This window comes from Salvia splendens, chromosome 5 (assembly GCF_004379255.2).
Source record: "Salvia splendens isolate huo1 chromosome 5, SspV2, whole genome shotgun sequence".
In the NCBI taxonomy this organism is placed as follows: Eukaryota; Viridiplantae; Streptophyta; class Magnoliopsida; order Lamiales; family Lamiaceae; genus Salvia; species Salvia splendens.
In genome coordinates, this window is record NC_056036.1 from 6,950,410 (window position 1) to 6,969,213 (window position 18,804).

The 18,804-nt window shown below is 36.5% G+C and overlaps 3 protein-coding genes across 6 annotated transcripts; 1 reads left to right on the plus strand and 2 right to left on the minus strand.

Moving 5' to 3' along the window:
• The first annotated feature begins 42 nt into the window (after positions 1 to 42).
• On the plus strand, positions 43 to 3,432 carry LOC121804462 (EIN3-binding F-box protein 1-like). The gene is made up of 2 exons (XM_042204017.1): positions 43 to 313; positions 861 to 3,432. The coding sequence occupies exons 1-2, from the start codon at positions 289 to 291 to the stop codon at positions 2,759 to 2,761; spliced, it is 1,926 nt and encodes a 641-aa protein (XP_042059951.1). The 5' UTR covers positions 43 to 288; the 3' UTR covers positions 2,762 to 3,432.
• A 909-nt stretch (positions 3,433 to 4,341) lies between these two features.
• Positions 4,342 to 8,072, minus strand: LOC121802344 (protein WVD2-like 5). 4 transcript variants are annotated; one of them, XM_042201998.1, is made up of 10 exons: positions 7,870 to 8,072; positions 7,434 to 7,513; positions 6,979 to 7,221; positions 6,611 to 6,898; positions 6,451 to 6,512; positions 6,179 to 6,253; positions 5,964 to 6,057; positions 5,816 to 5,887; positions 5,630 to 5,740; positions 4,342 to 5,089 (listed from the first exon to the last, which is right to left on the minus strand). In XM_042201998.1, exons 3-10 carry the CDS (start codon positions 7,207 to 7,209, stop codon positions 4,652 to 4,654), a joined length of 1,371 nt encoding a protein of 456 aa, XP_042057932.1. In that variant the 5' UTR covers positions 7,210 to 7,221; positions 7,434 to 7,513; positions 7,870 to 8,072; the 3' UTR covers positions 4,342 to 4,651. The 4 variants fall into 4 exon arrangements, with proteins under 4 accessions (XP_042057932.1, XP_042057934.1, XP_042057931.1 ...); XM_042202000.1 differs by lacking the exon at positions 7,434 to 7,513 and having other exon boundaries at positions 6,451 to 6,509; XM_042201997.1 differs by lacking the exon at positions 7,434 to 7,513.
• Positions 8,073 to 13,209: 5,137 nt separating this feature from the next.
• LOC121805179 (G-type lectin S-receptor-like serine/threonine-protein kinase SD2-5) lies at positions 13,210 to 16,519 on the minus strand. Its single transcript, XM_042204969.1, has 2 exons — positions 16,286 to 16,519; positions 13,210 to 16,211 (listed from the first exon to the last, which is right to left on the minus strand). Exon 2 carries the CDS (start codon positions 15,783 to 15,785, stop codon positions 13,359 to 13,361), a length of 2,427 nt encoding a protein of 808 aa, XP_042060903.1. The 5' UTR covers positions 15,786 to 16,211; positions 16,286 to 16,519; the 3' UTR covers positions 13,210 to 13,358.
• Positions 16,520 to 18,804: the final 2,285 nt, after the last annotated feature.

Below are 18,804 nucleotides of genomic sequence, written 5' to 3' on the forward strand. Positions count from 1 at the left end.
AATGAATTGATTCAACACCACCACAACTTTTTCTTATACATCTTCATAAGTAACTTGTACGTTCACATTTTGCTTACCCTTCACAATTTCTCTCTCTTTTCCTCTTTTTGCCCTGTTGCACAGGGTTTCTTCCTTCCATGCTCTCCTTCCTTTGATTTTTTTTGTTCCTCTCATGCATGCAGCTCTTTTCTTGCCCATATTGGTTGTGCTTGATCTGCTCGTTTTTGCTCTCACCAGAGGGTTTTTTGGGCTCACGCTGTCTGGATTTCTGGTTTCCAGTCTTTTCCCATGTCAGAAGTCTTCGATTTCAGTGGTACGATATCCTAATTTATTTAGGTTTTGGGGTAAAGTTGGTTACTTTAGGTCTAATATTCCTTGTTTGCTATCAGATCTTGTGATTTTATGATATTTAATCATACAAAGATGTATCAATTTTAGGATTTTTAAAAGCACATGTATCTTCTATTTTATCTTGTTAATTTCATGCAGTATGATCTTGAACTGCTCTGTTTATTCTTTGATCTTGTGATTCTGTGATAGTTTGTAGTGATCTTTGTTGGATTTTGGGTTAATTTTTTTTACTGTTGTGTAAAAGCTAGACTTGAAGCTTATAGTCCCATCGGCTTTGTGAAATGATGCGTTTAGCTGATATTGGTAAAACACTTTGGATTGATAGTCATAGCTGGGAATTTGTTGATTACATGGTTTTTGTTATGGCTAATCTAGTTCTTGCCATATTTTTAGTTTATGAGCTTGATATTGATTGATAACATATAAACTTGCGAATCATTGATTCTTTTGTTCTAATTATTAAAAAAAACACCAATATCTTATGTGAGTTTCTATGTCTTCCCTAACAGATGTTGGTGCTTTTCGCTCAGGGAGCTTTCTCCCGAACCCGAAGGACTCAAGTCTATTCTTGTCTCCTGCTAACCTTGTGGATCTTTATCTTTTGCCTCACAAAAGATCTAGAGTCTGTGCTCCGTTTGTCGTCTCTGAGGAGGCAAAACAGCAGCCATCGATTGAAGTTCTTCCCGATGAGTGTCTCTTCGAGGTTTTCAGACGTCTTCCTGGAGGCAAAGAGAGGAGTGCTTGTGCCTGTGTGTCGAAGCACTGGCTCATGCTTTTAAGTAGCATTACAAGGGACGAAGTATCTGTTCCACAAGTGAATCAATCAAAATCTCAGGAGGTTGATGAGATTAAGGCTGATGAAGAAGAATCTAACGGGTATCTCTCTAGAAGCTTGGAGGGGAAAAAGGCAACAGATGTGAGACTTGCTGCAATAGCTGTTGGAACTGCGGGCCGTGGAGGTCTGGGTAAGCTTTCCATCCGGGGAAATGCATCTACTCGGGGGCTGACAAATCTTGGCCTCAAGGCCATATCCCGTGGTTCTCCCTCTCTACGAGCCCTTTCTCTTTGGAACCTATCTTCAATTTCTGATGAAGGATTAAGTGACGTAGCAAATGGGTGCCGATCTCTTGAGAAAATTGACCTCTGCAATTGCCCTTCATTGACCGACAAAGGTCTAATTGCGATTGCAATGAACTGCCCCAATCTGATGTCAGTTGCAGTGGAATCATGCTCTAACATTGGTAACGAAACTCTTCAAGCTTTGGGCCGCTTCTGCCCCAAACTCAAGTGCGTGAGTATTAAAAACTGCCCACTTGTTGGTGACCAGGGAATTGCCAGTCTATTTACATCAGCTGGTCACAACCTGACAAAGACAAAACTTGAGTCACTCAACATTACAGATGTATCCCTTGCTGTCATTGGACACTATGGGAGAGAAATGACTGATCTTTCACTCGTTGACCTACAAAATGTGAATGAGAGGGGTTTCTGGGTGATGGGTAAAGGTCAAGGTCTACAAAAGTTGGGATCTTTATCTGTAACTGCTTGCCAGGGAGCTTCTGATTTAGGGCTTGGAGCTGTGGGTGAAGGGTGCCCCAATCTTAAGCTGTTTGCTGTCAGAAAATGTCTGCGCATTTCTGACAATGGGGTCGTATCATTTGCCAAAGTTGCTGGTTCACTTGAAAGCCTTCAAATTGAAGAGTGCCACATGATCACCCAACGTGGCTTTTTTGGCATCCTTGCAAACTGCGGTGAGAAATTGAAGGCTCTTGCACTGGCAAACTGCTTGGGGATTCGCGACATGAACTTTGGATTTCTATTGGCGCCTCACTGTGACTCCCTCAGATCATTGACCATCCGCAACTGTCCTGGCTTTGATGACTCTGGCTTGTGCTTGTTGGCTAAAATCTGCCCCAAATTGACTCACGTTGATCTTAGTGGCCTTGAGAGTATAACGGATGCTGGCATTGTACCCCTTGTTCAGAGCTCAAAGGCTGGTCTAGTGAAGGTCAATCTGAGTAAATGCATCAACCTGTCTGACAATGCTGTCTCGGCCATCTCAAAGCTTCATGGAGAAACTATCGAACTACTAAACCTCGACGGCTGCAGACGTGTCACTGACACAAGCTTGATCGAAATCGCTAGGAATTGCCTGTCGCTCAGCGAATTGGATGTTTCCCAGTCAGGGATAACAGATTACGGAGTTACAGCCTTGGCAGCAGCCAAGCAGATGAATTTGCAGATACTATCTGTTGCAGGATGCTCTTTGATATCCGACAAAAGTGTGCCTTTTCTGATGGCTTTGGGCAAGACTCTGGTGGGGATGAACATCCAGCATTGCCCTGGAATCAGCTTTGGCGCCACCAGCAATCTCCTTGATCAATTGTGGAGGTGCGACATACTTTATTAAGGTGAACCATTGCATGATGGGTGATGATCTCTCTCTTAGTAAAAGCTTTTAAGTAGTAGTGTTACTCGTTTTTGGGTCTATTGGGAGGTGTTGAAGATTCTCCAGTCCACAAGCATCGCCTTTTTTTCCAGCTAATGTAGCCCGGTACTACTTTTTTACCGCTTTCTTGATGCCAAGAAAGCTGTTTGCAGGATGGCTTCTGTCTCTAATGACCATAGCCATCCTTTTTACGTACCTGTATGTTTAGCTGAGAGCTCTGCTGCGAGCAGTGGACTATCGACCTTCTGATCCTTCCAACAGTCGTCTCTTAGTGTTGGTTAATGCATATATGTGTGTGTGGTGTTGGAGCAGGTGTTTTAGGGTTGCTTCTTTTGGCAGTTGGCGTTTCTTGCGTAGCTTCCTGGGGCTTTGGCCGTGGCAGAAAGCCACGACGACCTATTCTGGTTGTTTTTTCGTTTTCCAAGCCCCGGTTTTGCAGGTTTCTCCTCTGGTTCGTCATGCAGCCTTCCTCTTAATATAATGCTCCCTACTCTCTTTTTGTATGTTGATGAATAAAAGCCCTCTGCGGCTGTGTGCTTCGTCTTCTTAGCTTGTGTTGTTTGTATCAGAAACTCTGTTTTGGGTTCTGTTATTAAACTAGTACTATAATACTATATTGTTTGTGTTTGACATTTCTCCACTTGATTATTTGTGTTTACCTAATTTCAAAATATTTTTAGTAGATACTTCTCTGTCCCATTAAAAATACTCCTTTGTCCTATTTTAAGCCGTAACTTAAACTAACATATTAATTAAATGCATTAATTCTAACTTAAATTATAAATAGTATAAGAAGGTTGTGACGAGCCGAAAAGCAACAGTGCAAAGTAACATGAGACGGAGGGAGTAAAACTTTTCTTTTTTGTGTTGTCCAAAACGTTTTTTAAAATAGAAATAATATCATTTATACTTTTTCATCTCTTACTTTATTCTCTCTTCATTAATTTACAAAACACTACATAAAATTCCGTGCCATAGAGTAAGATAATCCATAATAGTGGACTAGTACTTGTCCTAGCCACTGGCTAGCGGATCGGGTGTGGCGCTTGTCCACTATTGTGTTCGGCGAACAGGACGGACGAGAGGTCGGGTGCGGACATCGAGCGTTAGCCGATCACTCGGCATTGATTAATAAATGTTTCATCGAGCGCGGATAATCAATATTTTATTTCTATTGGGATAGAGAGATTACTATTTTGATACCTATGTTGATTGCTCAATGTTGTATGTTACCAGATTACTACGTTATATGATACTCCTCTGTTATTTGTCTGTTAATAGATATGCTTCTTTTCAACACGGAGATTAAGAACACTATGTTAATGGATAGTTAATAAAGTAAGAAAGATAAATGGAGAATAAAATAAGAGAGATTATTTTTGCCAAATATAGAAATGACTTAATTATCTTAAAATTTTTCAAAATAGAAAAATTACTCAATTAACATAAAATGGAGAGAGCCCATAATTTGCAAGAGATATTAAGCTCTACTAATATGTCAAAGTCAAGTGCAACGGAGAGGAAAGAAAACAAGAAAGAAATTAGGATAACTTGTGTTTATATCAACAATGGAAAAGCAAGAGAGAGGCTGTTTTCGAGATGGAATCCATTCCAACACCCCAAAATTTTGACTGACTCGGGTGACAATCATGCCCTAAACCATAAATTAGGATAACAAATTCTCCACACTCAGCAAACACATAACAAAAACATATCAAACAACCAAACTTCGTTGCTGACTAGGGGTAATAAAATGAGACACCGGCACCCCTTACACTCTACTCCCATGCCTTGCTATCATTGTCGTTTTCAGAAAAGATGCATAGCCTGCATTGGAGCTATTCTTTCACCTCATACTGCAATCGGCTCGTGCACCAAACTATCTTGTTCTTGTGATTCCAGAGCAGCTTCGTTGTTCTCCATGCACGCCTCACTCCCATTTGCCACAGCACCAGTCTCGCCCTCCTGTTTCTGTGCTGATGCTGCTTCACTCATATCACGTCTGGATTCTGCTGCTTCTTTGGAAGCCGGGGTCTTGTGAACCATAGGCTTCTTCCTTTCACCGGACAAGGTGGAGGTCTCGGAGGGCAACCTAGGAAGAGATTTTCGTAGTGGCTTCTTGACAAGGGCAATGGGAGGTGGCGTCTTTTCAACATTACCTTTTGAAAATTTCACATCCAAGCTCATCCTACTTGGACGAGCAATGGGGGCATCATTTTCTTCCAATTCGGCTGTAGACGAAGTCTTCTTTCGACCAAGCTTGGGAGATTTGGCTCTTGTAGTAGGTATCTACATAGATTGTTTACAACAAGGCGTTAGTACGAATTATTTTACTAATGGAACCCCCTTGTTTTCATTGTTAATTGTGCACAAGTGTTCATCATTCTCGAATCTTCATAGTAAAGGACATTATTTGGTGATTCAGTACTGAGAAGCGTTACAGCCGCCCCTGCAATTAGAAGTTATTGCGGGGATGAGGGGAAGTGGCTGAGTGGTCAACGACAGACTGTCTAACTGCGGTCATCAGACTAAACCATTTGAGACCTCTGTCAATTTCCATAGCATGTATCAACTAATGAGAGCATGATCTTGTTCAATGTCTAAAGCATTTTCTACACAATCAAGCCAAACATGAATAAGCAACTAGGCCCCAACCACTATATTTATGTGCACATCAAAACAATTAATTCCAAGAGACATTTTTGCAAGAGAGTGAAAATTACTTCCTTAAAATAGTTTGGTCATGATTACCTTAAACAAAACAAAATCAGAAAGTATTTATAAAGATGGGAACGTCAACAATATATGAGAATCAATTAATCAGATTACCTTCTTCAGTTCCAACTTTGGAGGTGCAGGTTCCTGATAGAAGCTTGGCATCGGTGTTGCTTTGAAACCCAATTTCTTTCTCAACATTTTAATCTCGGCTTCCTGAGATTCCTGTTCAAAGAAGGAATGAAGAAGAAAATTCAAACCAACCACCCAAAATGTTAATCTCATATATTCAAACCAAACCTTAGTCTTGGCTTGCAAATTGTTCTTCTCCATTTCCTTTGCATGAATTTTTTCCTCGAGTTTTGTGTAGAACTGCCAAACAAATTACAGTGAAATCTATGAACCCTGACAATGTGAGGAAGACTGGAAAGTCTGTACACTAACTAACCTCTCTTCTTTTCTCAGCCCTCTCATCGCACTTAAAATTGAAATCGTACGCAGGAAGAGTACCCAGTTTGCGGGGCTTGCCATCATCAGAAGGACTACAACATATCAATTAAGGATAAGACATTCACAAGTTGGATATAGTTTTTTAAGAACAAAATGATATACTTGCAACTTCAATATCATAGAATTATTGAGCTATATCAAAGAAAAGGATACAGAGAAGACTCGGAATTTTCTTCAGCTTTATTAGCAGGGCCTTTCTTAACGACCTTAGCCTTTGTCTCCTCCTCCCTGAATTGAGGAAACAGTCCATGTCATTGAAGCGATAAGAAATGTACGACCTTCAAGAATAATACTATATAACTACAAGAAAGGAGCTCAAAGATCTTTATCTAAATATGTGTGCTAGGGGACCTTGCGTTTCCCAACTAGGGGAGTCAAATTCCCAATTTTAAGAGTCATGAAGGAAATATTTAAAAACAACATACGTGGGATCCTCTGGCAGAGTTTCACTAGTGGAAGACGTCATTGCAACAGGATGTCGTTGCTGCTGCAGGAGATTATGAAGTAATTATGTTCTAAAAACTGAATAATCATGAAGGAATGTACATTAATAGGTAATTCATGCAGATGTATACACAACTATACCTTAGAAACAGTTTGAACATTCGTTGCTTTCAAGCTATCAGAAGCTTCCCTCTCATTGAATGATTTAGCTTTTGTTTTAAGAGCAGGAGTCTTTCCACGCACTGATTCAGAAGAAATGGTACCATTTGACGCAACAGAAGATTTAGGCACTTTTTTCCCATCTATGCTCTTACTCAAACCTGCCAACGACACCGGTTTCGGGCTTAAAGATTTACCACTCTTTACCTTCCCTGTGCTCTTTTGCAGTTTCAAATTCTTAGGATCACTAGACCCTTTAACCCCAGGAGCCTACATACATGCAACAAAAAGAAAAGAGAGTCATATTTTGGAGTTCTATGCAGCTGGATAACAACTTCGGAATCTAATACCTCAGATGTGACAGTAGAGTGGCATTCTGGTTGCATAACAGGTTCTTGAATGATTTCTTTGTCAGAGATTGAAAAATGATCTTCCAGCTTCACAGCCTCTTCAAGATTAACACTTATTTCTTCGATCCCCAAGTTCCCATTGGATGTCCCAATTACATTTTCAGAGATTACGAGTGGCTCGTGAAGACCATTCTCCAACTCCACCCCACACACAGGATTAGCTGCCATCATAAGCCTATTTACCTAAAAAAATCATATCACACTCCGTCAAATGAGGCAGCAAGCAGTGCATCAAAACATTAACTTGAAATCGCAACCGCATAGAAATCCTCTACAAATAAGATAGCATTCGTACACACAGATGATGCTAGCAACCAAGTATTCAAATGAGCCCAACACAAGCAACATATAAAGCTAATCTGTAATAAAGTTGAATCTCCACCAAAGATGGTTACATTAAGTCTTAATAGATACTAACAAGTCTTCAGCTCAGCATTCCCATCCCCCATCAATTCTCCGATCACCATTTTCTCTCCTAGCAAAACAAACAAAACTAAATTCGAAAAAAACACATCTTGAACCAAGAAACAACAATAATGCACAAGGAATATCATCATAAAGAATTCAGAAAAACAAACCCAACAAGAATAAGAGTCTTAGCAACAAAACCAGAGGAAAAAGACAAAAACCAGAAGACAAAAGGGACTTTAAAACATAGTCTCACACTAGATCTCCAAAACCCTCCAAAGATCTAACCTTTACAAGTTGCAAGATTCAGATGCAGAACCCATTTTCCAGTTTTCAAGCAAGAGATTACTACTCATCACACATCTAAACATTCTCACATCTCAACACAGAACAATGAGATGCAATGCTTGAAAAAGGCCTTACCTTTTAGAGCATTTGAAGTGAGTGAATCAGTATAATATTGTAAAGATCTGGTGAGATTGTTAAATGGGTCGGGGCTGCTCAGGAATTCCTGTATCAACTTTGAAATGATCTTCAAGTTTTAGTGTGCTCTCTCTTTCACTCTCTCTCTATCTCTTCTCTGTCTTTTTTCTTCCTTTTTTAATTAAATTTTCTCCTCTTTTCATCTATGATGTAAAAAGGGAGAGTATTATTAAAATTTATTTTACTATTTGAAATTGAAAATTTTGAAGGCCTCTCTCTCTCTCTCTCTAAGATATACAGCGGCAAGTTGTGTCTGCTTCTGTAGATTTTGGTATGTGCCAGCTCTGCTTCTCCAGATAAGGAAGTAAGAATATATACGATTAATTAAGTATTGAAATAATATTTGTACAAATTAATAATAATAAAAAGTTACACATTATATAATTTGTTATTATTTCAGTCAGTTTATTTAAAGCTTATACTTCATCGGCATATACTATATAATTCGAATTATATTTTATATACGTTTAAAGTCTATACTTAAAAATGTACGATTAAGGAAAAAAATAATAAGTTGGCATATTATTGTGATATGAAAAATTAGTAGTCAATACTTATTTATGGTACAACCCGTGACACGTTTAAAACATAGCACATAAAAATAAATGCATCAAGGAATATGTGACGATTTTTATTACGGTAACAGGTATTCTAATAACATTGTATACTAGTAGTATATTTTTAGAAATGATCAAATCAACAATTACAAATATTTATCAATGATTTTATATACCGACGTATCTCGTGACATTATCTCTCAGTTCGATTGTCTTGACCTTCCTGGACTACATTCCTTCTTCCAAGTGACGGATCCAGAAACTTCATATTGGGGGTGCGATAAATAACTACACTAGCTTAAAAATTTGAAATTCAATCGATCTTTTACCTTTTGTTATTTCAGTTTTTTTTTTCTATGAGTCACTTTATCGTACATAAAAAAATAGATTATTTTTAGTGTTATTACTTGAAAATTTTTTACTATTTGAAATTGAAGTTCTTAAATATTTGTATAACAAATTTAGAAAATATTTTAAATATTTAAACTAAAATAAAATGCCTACGGTGAAATATCAAATATGAGCATAATTAGAATTAGAAGTCATAATTAATAAAGAGTATATCAAATCATAATGCTTTATTGTGAATAATAAATTTTATATTTAATCAAACATTACTTAGAAACCTAAATTGTACTACTACTAAATGTGAATAATAAATTTTATATTTAATCAAACATTACTTAGAAACCTAAATTGTACTACTACTAAATGATAGAGTAGAAAAAATAGAACATATAAGAGAAAAACAGAAAATGGTCCTGGGGGAGTTCGATCCTGGGTTGAGATGCTATGACAAAGGAGCATTTCACCACTAGGCTATATGTAAACGTCGAAGTGAGCACTGAATATTGTCTATCAATGGAGAGAAAAATGACTATTTAGCTATACATGTATGACAATTATATCCTTGCTATCTGTGCCGTATTTTAAAATAAATTACTACCTCCGTCTCCTAAATATTATCCCACTTTGATTCACCATGGATTTTAAGAAATGTAATGGAAAGTGAGTTGAAAAAGTTAGTGAATTGTGGGTCCTACTTTTATATATTAGTTTTATAATAAAATGTGAGTAGAAATGAGTTAGTGGAATATGATGTCAACTACCAAAAATGATAAAAAAGTGAAATGAGACAAAATTTGAGGGACGGACGAAAATGGAAAAATTGGACAAACTTTCAGGAACGGAGATGTAGTACATAAATGTACGTACATGATTTCCCATATAATGTATAAGATATATTTACATGAGTCGAGTCTATATAAAATTTATTAATACAAATATATCTCTCTCAATCAATAGTTGTTGATGTTTGTTTGAATTTTGATGAATGATGATGGACCAAATGGGCCAATCTTTTATGTGTTTGTTCATGTTTAATAAACTATACATGCCACACTTGAGACGGCTAATATAATAGTACTATACTAAACTATGGAACAATTCTTTTTTGGGTAATGCATGTTAATGGAATTCCATTTTAATGAAGAAGTTTAGTTGTATTCCGACTCAGGGAGTGACGCACAACAGTTATGCGTCGTTATTAATGAACGACGCACAACCCTTATGCGTCTTTGGTTAATGACGCACAAGGGTTATGCGTCGTTTAAAGACGCATAAGAATTATGCGTCTTACCCTAATGACGCATAACCCTTATGCGTCACACTGGTAAGCATTCCCGCCTGTCACCCGGGCGACCCGGGTTCGATCCCCGGCAAAGGCGCATAATTCTTTTTTATAAGAGTAATATCTATTTGCCAAAAATAAATGTTTAGAATAACTCATTTTTATCAAATACTAATCACTTAAAAAATTGCGCCATTGCCGGGGATCGAACCCGGGTCACCCAGGTGACAGGCAGAAATGCTTACCAGTGTGACGCATAAGGGTTATGCGTCACTAGGGTAAGACGCATAATTCTTATGCGTCTTTGAACGACGCATAACCCTTGTGCGTCATTAACCAAAGACGCATAAGGGTTGTGCGTCGTTCATTAATAACGACGCATAATTGTTGTGCGTCACTCCCTGAGTCGGAATATATCTAAACCTCTTCATTAAAATGGAATTCCATTACTAGACTAGAACAAAAGTAGAAAGAGCTCACTAAACTATACATGCCACACTTGAGACGGCTAATATAAGTAGTATGATAATTATATTTTATTTTATTTTAAATAAATGTACATGCTCATTTCGTCCATGAACTAATCATGTAGTTTTATTCTAAATAAATATACATGTTCAATTCATAATTTGAAATCCTTAATTAAAGTAGCCGAATACAATGTAACTATGCATTCAGTTTAATTATAGATAGATGATTCGAATATTTCCTGAATATGACAAGCATATATAGAAGCATAGTTATGGTTGATTTATTCATCTATTGATCGACTCGACTATATTGTTAATTTCAAACATGAAATGTTTTTTTCGTGTTAATTTGAAGATGCTTGGAGCGGTATATGGAGTAATTTAAATGATATTTGCATAGACTTAATTAGTGCTTCCTTCACAATCACAAAAAATAAACAAATCATCAGAAAAAAAAGGTTTCAAGTTGTCTAGAAATATTAATGCTATCAAGAGTGAGGTGTATAGCGTCACAATTTCATTTAATTTCGGATTAGTGTCGTTTTAGTAGTTAAGTGTTTTTAAAAACCAAGTATCGTTTGAAGTTTTATTTGATCAGCTTTATATGTTTGCATACTCTTTTAATTTACTCCATAATTAATTATTGTAAGTATTGGTTCTTTTCCATAAATCAATTTAGATAAACATGGAGTAGTATAAGTAAAAGTGTTAAATCCCATGTTTTCATTAATAAATAAATCAACCTTATAATGGGACACTAGCATTAATTGATTAGATGGTTATAGTCCACCCCATATCAATTGTCGATTGAATAAGTCCTCAAAGTTAAGAGGAAAATTAAATGTCGACATAATTACAAAAACTTCCACAGATGATAGATTTAGTAAATGATTGATAATAATATATAATAATAATAATAATAATAATAATAATAAAATCCAGAATAAAAACATAAAAAGAAGTCATTTCGATTCTTTAAATTCCACAAGGACCACTCTCTGAAATTCCATTACAATTTGTTTTAGTAAATTAAATAGAAAAGAATAGGAAATTAATAAGAATAGATAAGATGTTGGCATTTTAGTTATTGTTTCTTCAATTTTCATAATAGTAAAAATTAATTCTACAGTTTTGCTAGTAGTATTTTGGTAGGGGATAATTGGACTAGAGAAAACAGGACAAGACAAATATTCAAAAGTTGAAATTGTTAAAATTCTCAAAAGATTAAAAAACCTTTTTAATTCGAGAGAGAGACACAACTTGTTTGGCTTTGGGAACCTATTTTTCTCTTTCTTTAAAAGATAGGTGGTAATTGGGATTTTCGCTTTTTGACTACTCCAATAATTATACTTCAACCATTAAACCCTATAACTATTTACAAGATCATTTGATTTTGTGCCGTTTAATTTTTGCATTTTTAATGGGTGTTATACTGTTATAGTCTACAATACGCAATTTATGATATACTACTATACTGATTATGTATCGAGTAATTGCAAAATTAATTATGACATTAATAGGCTATCGAATATTACTATTGATTTATGAATTATTTTAAAAAATGATCATAAACAATTTATATTATAGTGGATCCGTAAATATTCGAACTTTTAATGTATTTTTAGAAATCACCCTTTTTTATAATTCAGATACACAAATTTTATATCTTATTTTTCCATACAAATTTCGGGGGAGAAGTCTATAAAGCTTATATGATAAATTAAATCTAGCATAGGGGTACTAAAATCATCATTTTTTATTTGGATCTTAACTAATTTCAATTTGCCAATTCGATTTCTACACCAACTTTTTATAACAAAAATTAAATAAACATATCTGAATTCAATTTTCAGATAAAATCATAAAAACACTAAAAAATCATGTATTTACATACCTAATAAATTTTAGATAAAACTCAGTAAGCTTATATTCGGGGCCGAGTGGCCCGATTCCGTGAAGCACACTGTGAGCTTTACGGCCCATATTATTTTCAGCATTAGAGAAGAGCTCTGCTTCCGAATTGTTGGTGAAAATCCCACTTTCTTAATCCTCTTTCAAGTACATCATTAGTTGCTAATTGCTTCATTAATAAGGTGAATTAACGTTCAATAGTGAAATTAGGTATGAATAGAGCCATAATGATCATAGTCATGGCGATTTACCAACTAACAAAACCTATAAAAGTACCTTCGTAGATAAATTAAAGTTCAACATGTACTTATTTTTTGCACGATGTTTAAAAAATTGATGCTTTTAGTGTGTTATGTGGATAAGTAATATAGATAAATTAAGGTAAAGAAAAAATAGAGAGAATAAGGGAGGAAAGAAAAATTAAATTAATTATTACTTCATTCGTCACATAATAAGAGTCATAGTATTTGATTTGTGCATGAGTTTTAAGAAATATAAAAAAATGGATCGAATAAGTTAGCGGAAAATGAATTCCATTTATATTATATATTAATTTTATAATAAAAAAATGTCACGCAGTTGAAATGAAAAAAAAAATAGCGAAATAAAAAGGAAAAACGACTTTAGTTGATCTGAACTATATATTTAAAACTAAAGTTAATGTTGATCAAATACAGCGACTACAAAAATGCCACACTGTTGAAATGTCAAATGAAAAAAAAAACAGAGCTTTTCTATAGATCAAATTCACTAAGTTACAAATCAAGAATTCAAAACATGACATATAGTTGAGATTTAAGATATCTTTAGCGTTACAAAACTTGAACTACAATTTACACAACACAAGCTTCAACCCTTATGTCATCTAGGGCCTGAGAGGCGAACCGCGGAGAGATAGGCGTCGCTGTTGCAGTCCGAGGGGCCCGAGGAGGTGCCGCCTTCACTGATGGACTTAAAGAAGCTCGAGTAAAGCCTCGACCCTAGCTGGGAAGCCGTTGGAGGCGGAGGGACCGGGCTCAGCCCTTCGAGCATCTGCACAACTTTAGTCATAGGCGGCCGAAGATGCATATCATCTTGTATGCACCACAAAGCAACTTTGATGGCTATATCAACCCTCTCATCTTCCTCATTGATCTTCAGCTTCTCATCCATGATGTCCTTCAACTTACCTTCCTCCATCATCTTGAACGCGTACGAAGGGAAGTGCGACTTCTCAGAGCTCTGCGAAGGATCATAGTTTTTCCGGCCACCAATGAGCTCGAGCAACACCATGCCATAGCTATACACGTCGCTCTTCTCTGATATAGCATAGCTAGTGATCCACTCTGGTGCAAGATAGCCTCTAGTTCCCCTCATCGTTGTGAACACGTGGCTTTGCTCGCGTGTCATGAGCTTCGCCAGCCCAAAATCGGAGACCTTAGCCATGAAGTGGTCATCGAGAAGCACGTTCTCAGGCTTGATGTCGCAATGTATGATCTTGACATCACAGTCCTCGTGGAGATAAGCGAGGCCTTTGGCTGTTCCGACAGCAATGTTGTATCGCGTGTTCCAATCAAGCAAGAGCTCGCCTTTGTCCTGCTTGAACAGCCATTTGTCTAAGGAGCCATTGGCCATGTACTCGTAGGCTAGGAGGCGGTGGCTCCCATCCGCGCAGAAGCCCCTGAGGCGGACTAGGTGGACGTGGTGGATGCTGCCTATGATGCTCACTTCAGCACGAAACTCCTTCTTGCCTTGGCCAATGCCTTCGAGTTGCTTGACAGCAAGGCGAGTTCCATCAGGGAGATTACCGTCATAGACTGATCCGAACCCTCCTTGTCCGAGCTTGACAGAGAAGTCCCTTGTGGCTGTCTGGAGGTCTTTGTAGCTAAACCGGATTGGCATCCCGGATAGGCCTTCCAAGAAGTTGTCCTCCTCCTCCGAGCTCTCCCTATGCGTGTCAGGTGCTTTCTTGTTTTTCCGGTAGAAATGGAATGCAGCAAAAACCATTGCTAATATCACAACCACAGTCACAATCACAATGACTATCACTATATGGGAAGAAGGCTTACTACTGTCTCCGCCTCCGTCCCTCCTTCCATTGCTCAAGATTTTGAGATACGAAGTGTAGCCACCTCCGTTACTAGATCCTTCCATGCTCCCTATCTCATTAAACTGGAAGCAATTCCCCGAACTATTCTGGAAAAACATAGCACCACACGAGCAATTGCTAAGACACAAAGCTTTGCAGCTTTCTAAGGTGGTTTCCTTACTGAATGGCTGAACAAATGGCAACGCGAAGTAGCTAAGATCATCACCGCCACTAACAAGTTCTACCTGAACATCACAGGGAGGAGAGGCCATAGATTTGCACGACGAGGCAATGGATGAGGGACACTGGCATGAATTACCGGGATAACAGACTGTGTAGGGATCACAGGCTGTAGGCCTACTACATTGATCTTGTGGTATTCTTGTCGAAGATGGATTAGTCGAGCCACCCTGAAGCATGGAGAATGTGATAGAACCATCACTGCCTATCACAGCGATCCACGTTGCATTTGCATTGGTGCTCTCCGAGAAGATGAACTGCCAAAGCAACACCTTACTCGAATCATAAAATTTCCAAGAATTGCCACTTAGAATAGCTGAGGCCACTGCACCGCCCCCTTTATTGATGGTTATCCGGGTATCTCTTCTCATAGTCCAATACAGCTGTGGGGGGTTGAAACCCGCGGAGAGAGACATGTCCCCGGCCTTGATCTCAAGTGAGTAAGTCAAGTTGGCCGTGCCACGGTCGCTAACAAGCCGCATTCCTTGAGAGAATTCTTGATTTGGGAGAAGGGTGTTAGTGGGATGGCCAAAACTCTGCCAAACAAAGCTAGTGTTATCACTCCCAACCAAAACAAGATTCCCATTATCCAACAACTGCAATGAAGAAACTCCTTTGTTTGCAGTATCAGAAGACCAGATTGTGGATCCATCACTCTGCAAGAAGGCATTGCCAGAGACATCGAACTCGAAGCTGTCTGAATTCTTAACCGGGGAATCCCTGTTGGCAGCCCAAACTATAGTTGAGCTTTTGTGCATCACAACAAGAAGAAATAGAGTAACATCAGCAGCAGTGGTGGTTAAACCAAAGGCGAAATTCAAGTTGTTTGATAACATAAACATTCCATCATTGTCTATGTAGTGCATTTGAGCCCCTTTGAATCCTGGATCTATTTTCCCTATACGCTGCACACTCCCACTGCAGAATTCCAGCAGCAACAGTAATACAACAGGGATGCAAGAAAACCCCCAATTTCCCATCACCGCATACAGATTAGATTTGCTTCAGCAACAACCAATATCAAAACTAAACAAAACTATAACTACTCCCTCTAACTCAGCATATCTCAACCAGAACACCCACTATATCAACAGATTTGATGGTCCCCACTTTTTCAAAAAACCCACAATTCTGAAACATCAAACCCCAACCAAGCTATGAACAAGAAAAATTCGATCTTTCAACTGATTTTTGATTCCTTTCCTCCTTTCCTTTCAAGAATTCGAAGGAATACCACAATTTTGATGATGCAAACCCCCAAAACAGACCATAAAATTATCCAATTGAAAAAACTGCCTTTAATCAACTAACCAATGGACTCAAACAGGAAGCTTGACAAATAAATGATCCAATTGAAAAGTAGACAGAGTTTCCAGTCCAGATTCATCAAATGAGACTGCAATTTGCTGCAAAAGCAAGACTTAGAATTTAAGAGGGCAGCAAGGCATTAAATGAAAGTGGGTAATAAGGACAAACATACAGAATTGCAGCCACCAAAAAATGGAGTCTTTTTTGCATAATAAGACTGACTAAGGACTTCAAATAGAAAGAAAATTAAGAAGAAATACAAGTGGGATTTGAAGAGATTTGAATTTTCCTAGAAATGAAGGAAGAAACGAACAAAGAGAATTTAGATGAATGTGTTTGTGGTCATGACAAAGGCTTGGAGAGATCTGAGGTAGGCATTAAGTTTTTATTGTTCAAAAACAAAATACAGGTGGGCTACTAGTATATAAATACTCGGGCGATGACCATTTTTTGATTAAAAAACAAGATAAAAAATTGGAAGTAGGGACCCTAAGTTCATCCATGATTATATGCTTATGTATGTGTTGCATATTGTTTGCGTATGCTTGAGAAATAATACTAAGATTTTGAAGTCAACAAAAGTAAATTGAGCATCAACATCAACATCTACACTACCTAAAAGTTATTTCTGGACTCGTGATTGGTGTGAAGAGTTTCCAATAAATTTGTGTATATTCTATGCTGGATTTTCACACAGCTTTTGCCTTTTTGGTAGGAGAAAGTAATCATCCCTTTTATTACACTGTTACATGGAATTGAAGAAATACATAATTTGTGTATTTTCGAAATACTACTCCACAATTATTAAGCAAGTAAAATTTTCAATGAACAAAATTATGTGTTTTCCCTAAAGAAACAATTACACTTATAAAATAATAACTTGCACTGATAATGTGGGAATAGTCTCCCTTTTGAATATTTTATAAATATTTTACTACTCCTGTTAACGCGAAGGTTGAAAAAAAAACATTGCTTGATGTGAAATACAATTCACGAAGTGATGTTTCAAACATGAATTATAAAAGGACCAACTAATTAGCAGATGCATTCACATGATGATATACTCCAGTTGGAACGTGCATGCATAGTCGATATAGGACTATTTCTGTCGTATGTTTTCTTTTATCAGTGTCCCATTAATGAGATAATTAATTTCGATGAAAGCGGCGACATGGCAAGAAAAACTGAGGAATATTAAACAATAAAAAAATAGAGTAATTAATTAATCAGCACGCTTATATAGCAATTTGTATTCTCGTATATTGGGATTAACGAAGATAACGGCTGCAAAATGACATACGTATTTTATTTTAAATTTATTACTTAATTGTAGTACTAATATTTATACAGCTGGCTATTACAAATTTCGCTGATTTCTAGAACCATTCATGATGCAACAATGTTGACAATGAGATTATGGCTCAAAAGTATACTACGAAAAGATGTAATCAAATTAATTACTGTAATTTGTTACTACTAGTATTTGTTGGTGGGCGTATCTATTTGTCTCTAGAAATAGAAAAGTTCAATGTTAGCAGTTGAAATTGAGTTGATCATGCAAGAAATGCAAATATGTAATCGTATAAATATTATCCAGGTTCAACTTGTCACTTTTTTATGATTAAAATCTAATTGGGGGTATCGAATGAAATAGACCCAAAATAATTATAAACTCACAACTTGAACTTGAGCAATGTGAGAAGAAAAAAGATTTAAGTCAAAAACTTATACCAATGGTCAAGATTTGTTTCAAATATTTTTTACATCTACAATATTCCGTATCTTTTTATGTTGATTTCTATATATTGCGTATATTTTCCTTTAAGAAATATGATAAAAGTTATAGTAGCACTTAATTTACTTGTTACATATATTGATGTGACGAAATATGAAATATAAATCCATTTTCCATTAACTGATTTAACCTATATAATTATCAAGTCATATGGTTTCAATTTTCAAACAAAAGAGTATCGATGGAATCATGGAAATGTCCAAGTTGGTTAGGCATTGAAAACTATAGCAAGGAAAGCACTATACATTTACAATTAAAAGTCCTATCCAATTAAATTATCATTATTAAAAGTGAAAAGCTAACTTTGTTTGAAGAACACTTCTTTTCACTATTAAACAAAGCATTAGGTTAGAAACTTTATTTTAAAAAAACTTCAAACACTAAAAAAAGCTATGAATTAGTATTGGACAAAGAAATGGCTTAGTGGTGTTTTATTTTATTTGTTAATAAATAAACATAAATTTATAAAAATCGTACCAAAGTGAACTTGAACTTGTGATCCAATTAAATGACAATTCAAAAGTTGTTTGTCAAACGTTAGATAAAACATTTGTTGGATCATACTCGAAAACCAAACAAAATTTGTACTCCTACATTAGTGCCAGATAATGTGTTATGTGTGTATGCCATTGTAGGGAAAGTATAAAATCCAAATTGATTCTTTAATTAATTATGTAATGTAGACTGAGAGTGAGAGAATTATTTCCACCCCATAAAAACTTTTGAAGAGCCAGATTTCTCTTTCTGTGGAATATTTTCTCAATTCTTAGTGGACGTAGTTCACACGGCATATTAACGCGAATTTAATGTTAAATTGATTAAAATAAAAGAAAATATAATTAAAATATAAATCCACTTCATTAAAGGAAAAACTTATCAAAAATAATAGAGACTAA

Bases quoted from the DNA above. Each gene is read 5' to 3' on its own strand.
- LOC121804462 (XM_042204017.1), top strand. From the start codon at position 289: ATGTCAGAAGTCTTCGATTTCAGTG. The intron at 314-860 runs GTACGATATCCT...CTTCCCTAACAG, and splicing joins AGAAGTCTTCGATTTCAGTG to ATGTTGGTGCTTTTCGCTCA.
- LOC121802344 (XM_042201997.1), bottom strand. From the start codon at position 7,209: ATGATGGCAGCTAATCCTGTGTGTGGGGTGGAGTTGGAGAATGGTCTT. The intron at 6,899-6,978 runs GTATTAGATTCC...GCATGTATGTAG, and splicing joins ACTCTACTGTCACATCTGAG to GCTCCTGGGGTTAAAGGGTC. The intron at 6,058-6,178 runs GTATCCTTTTCT...GATATGTTGTAG, and splicing joins GAAAATTCCGAGTCTTCTCT to TCCTTCTGATGATGGCAAGC.
- LOC121805179 (XM_042204969.1), bottom strand. From the start codon at position 15,785: ATGGGAAATTGGGGGTTTTCTTGCATCCCTGTTGTATTACTGTTGCTG.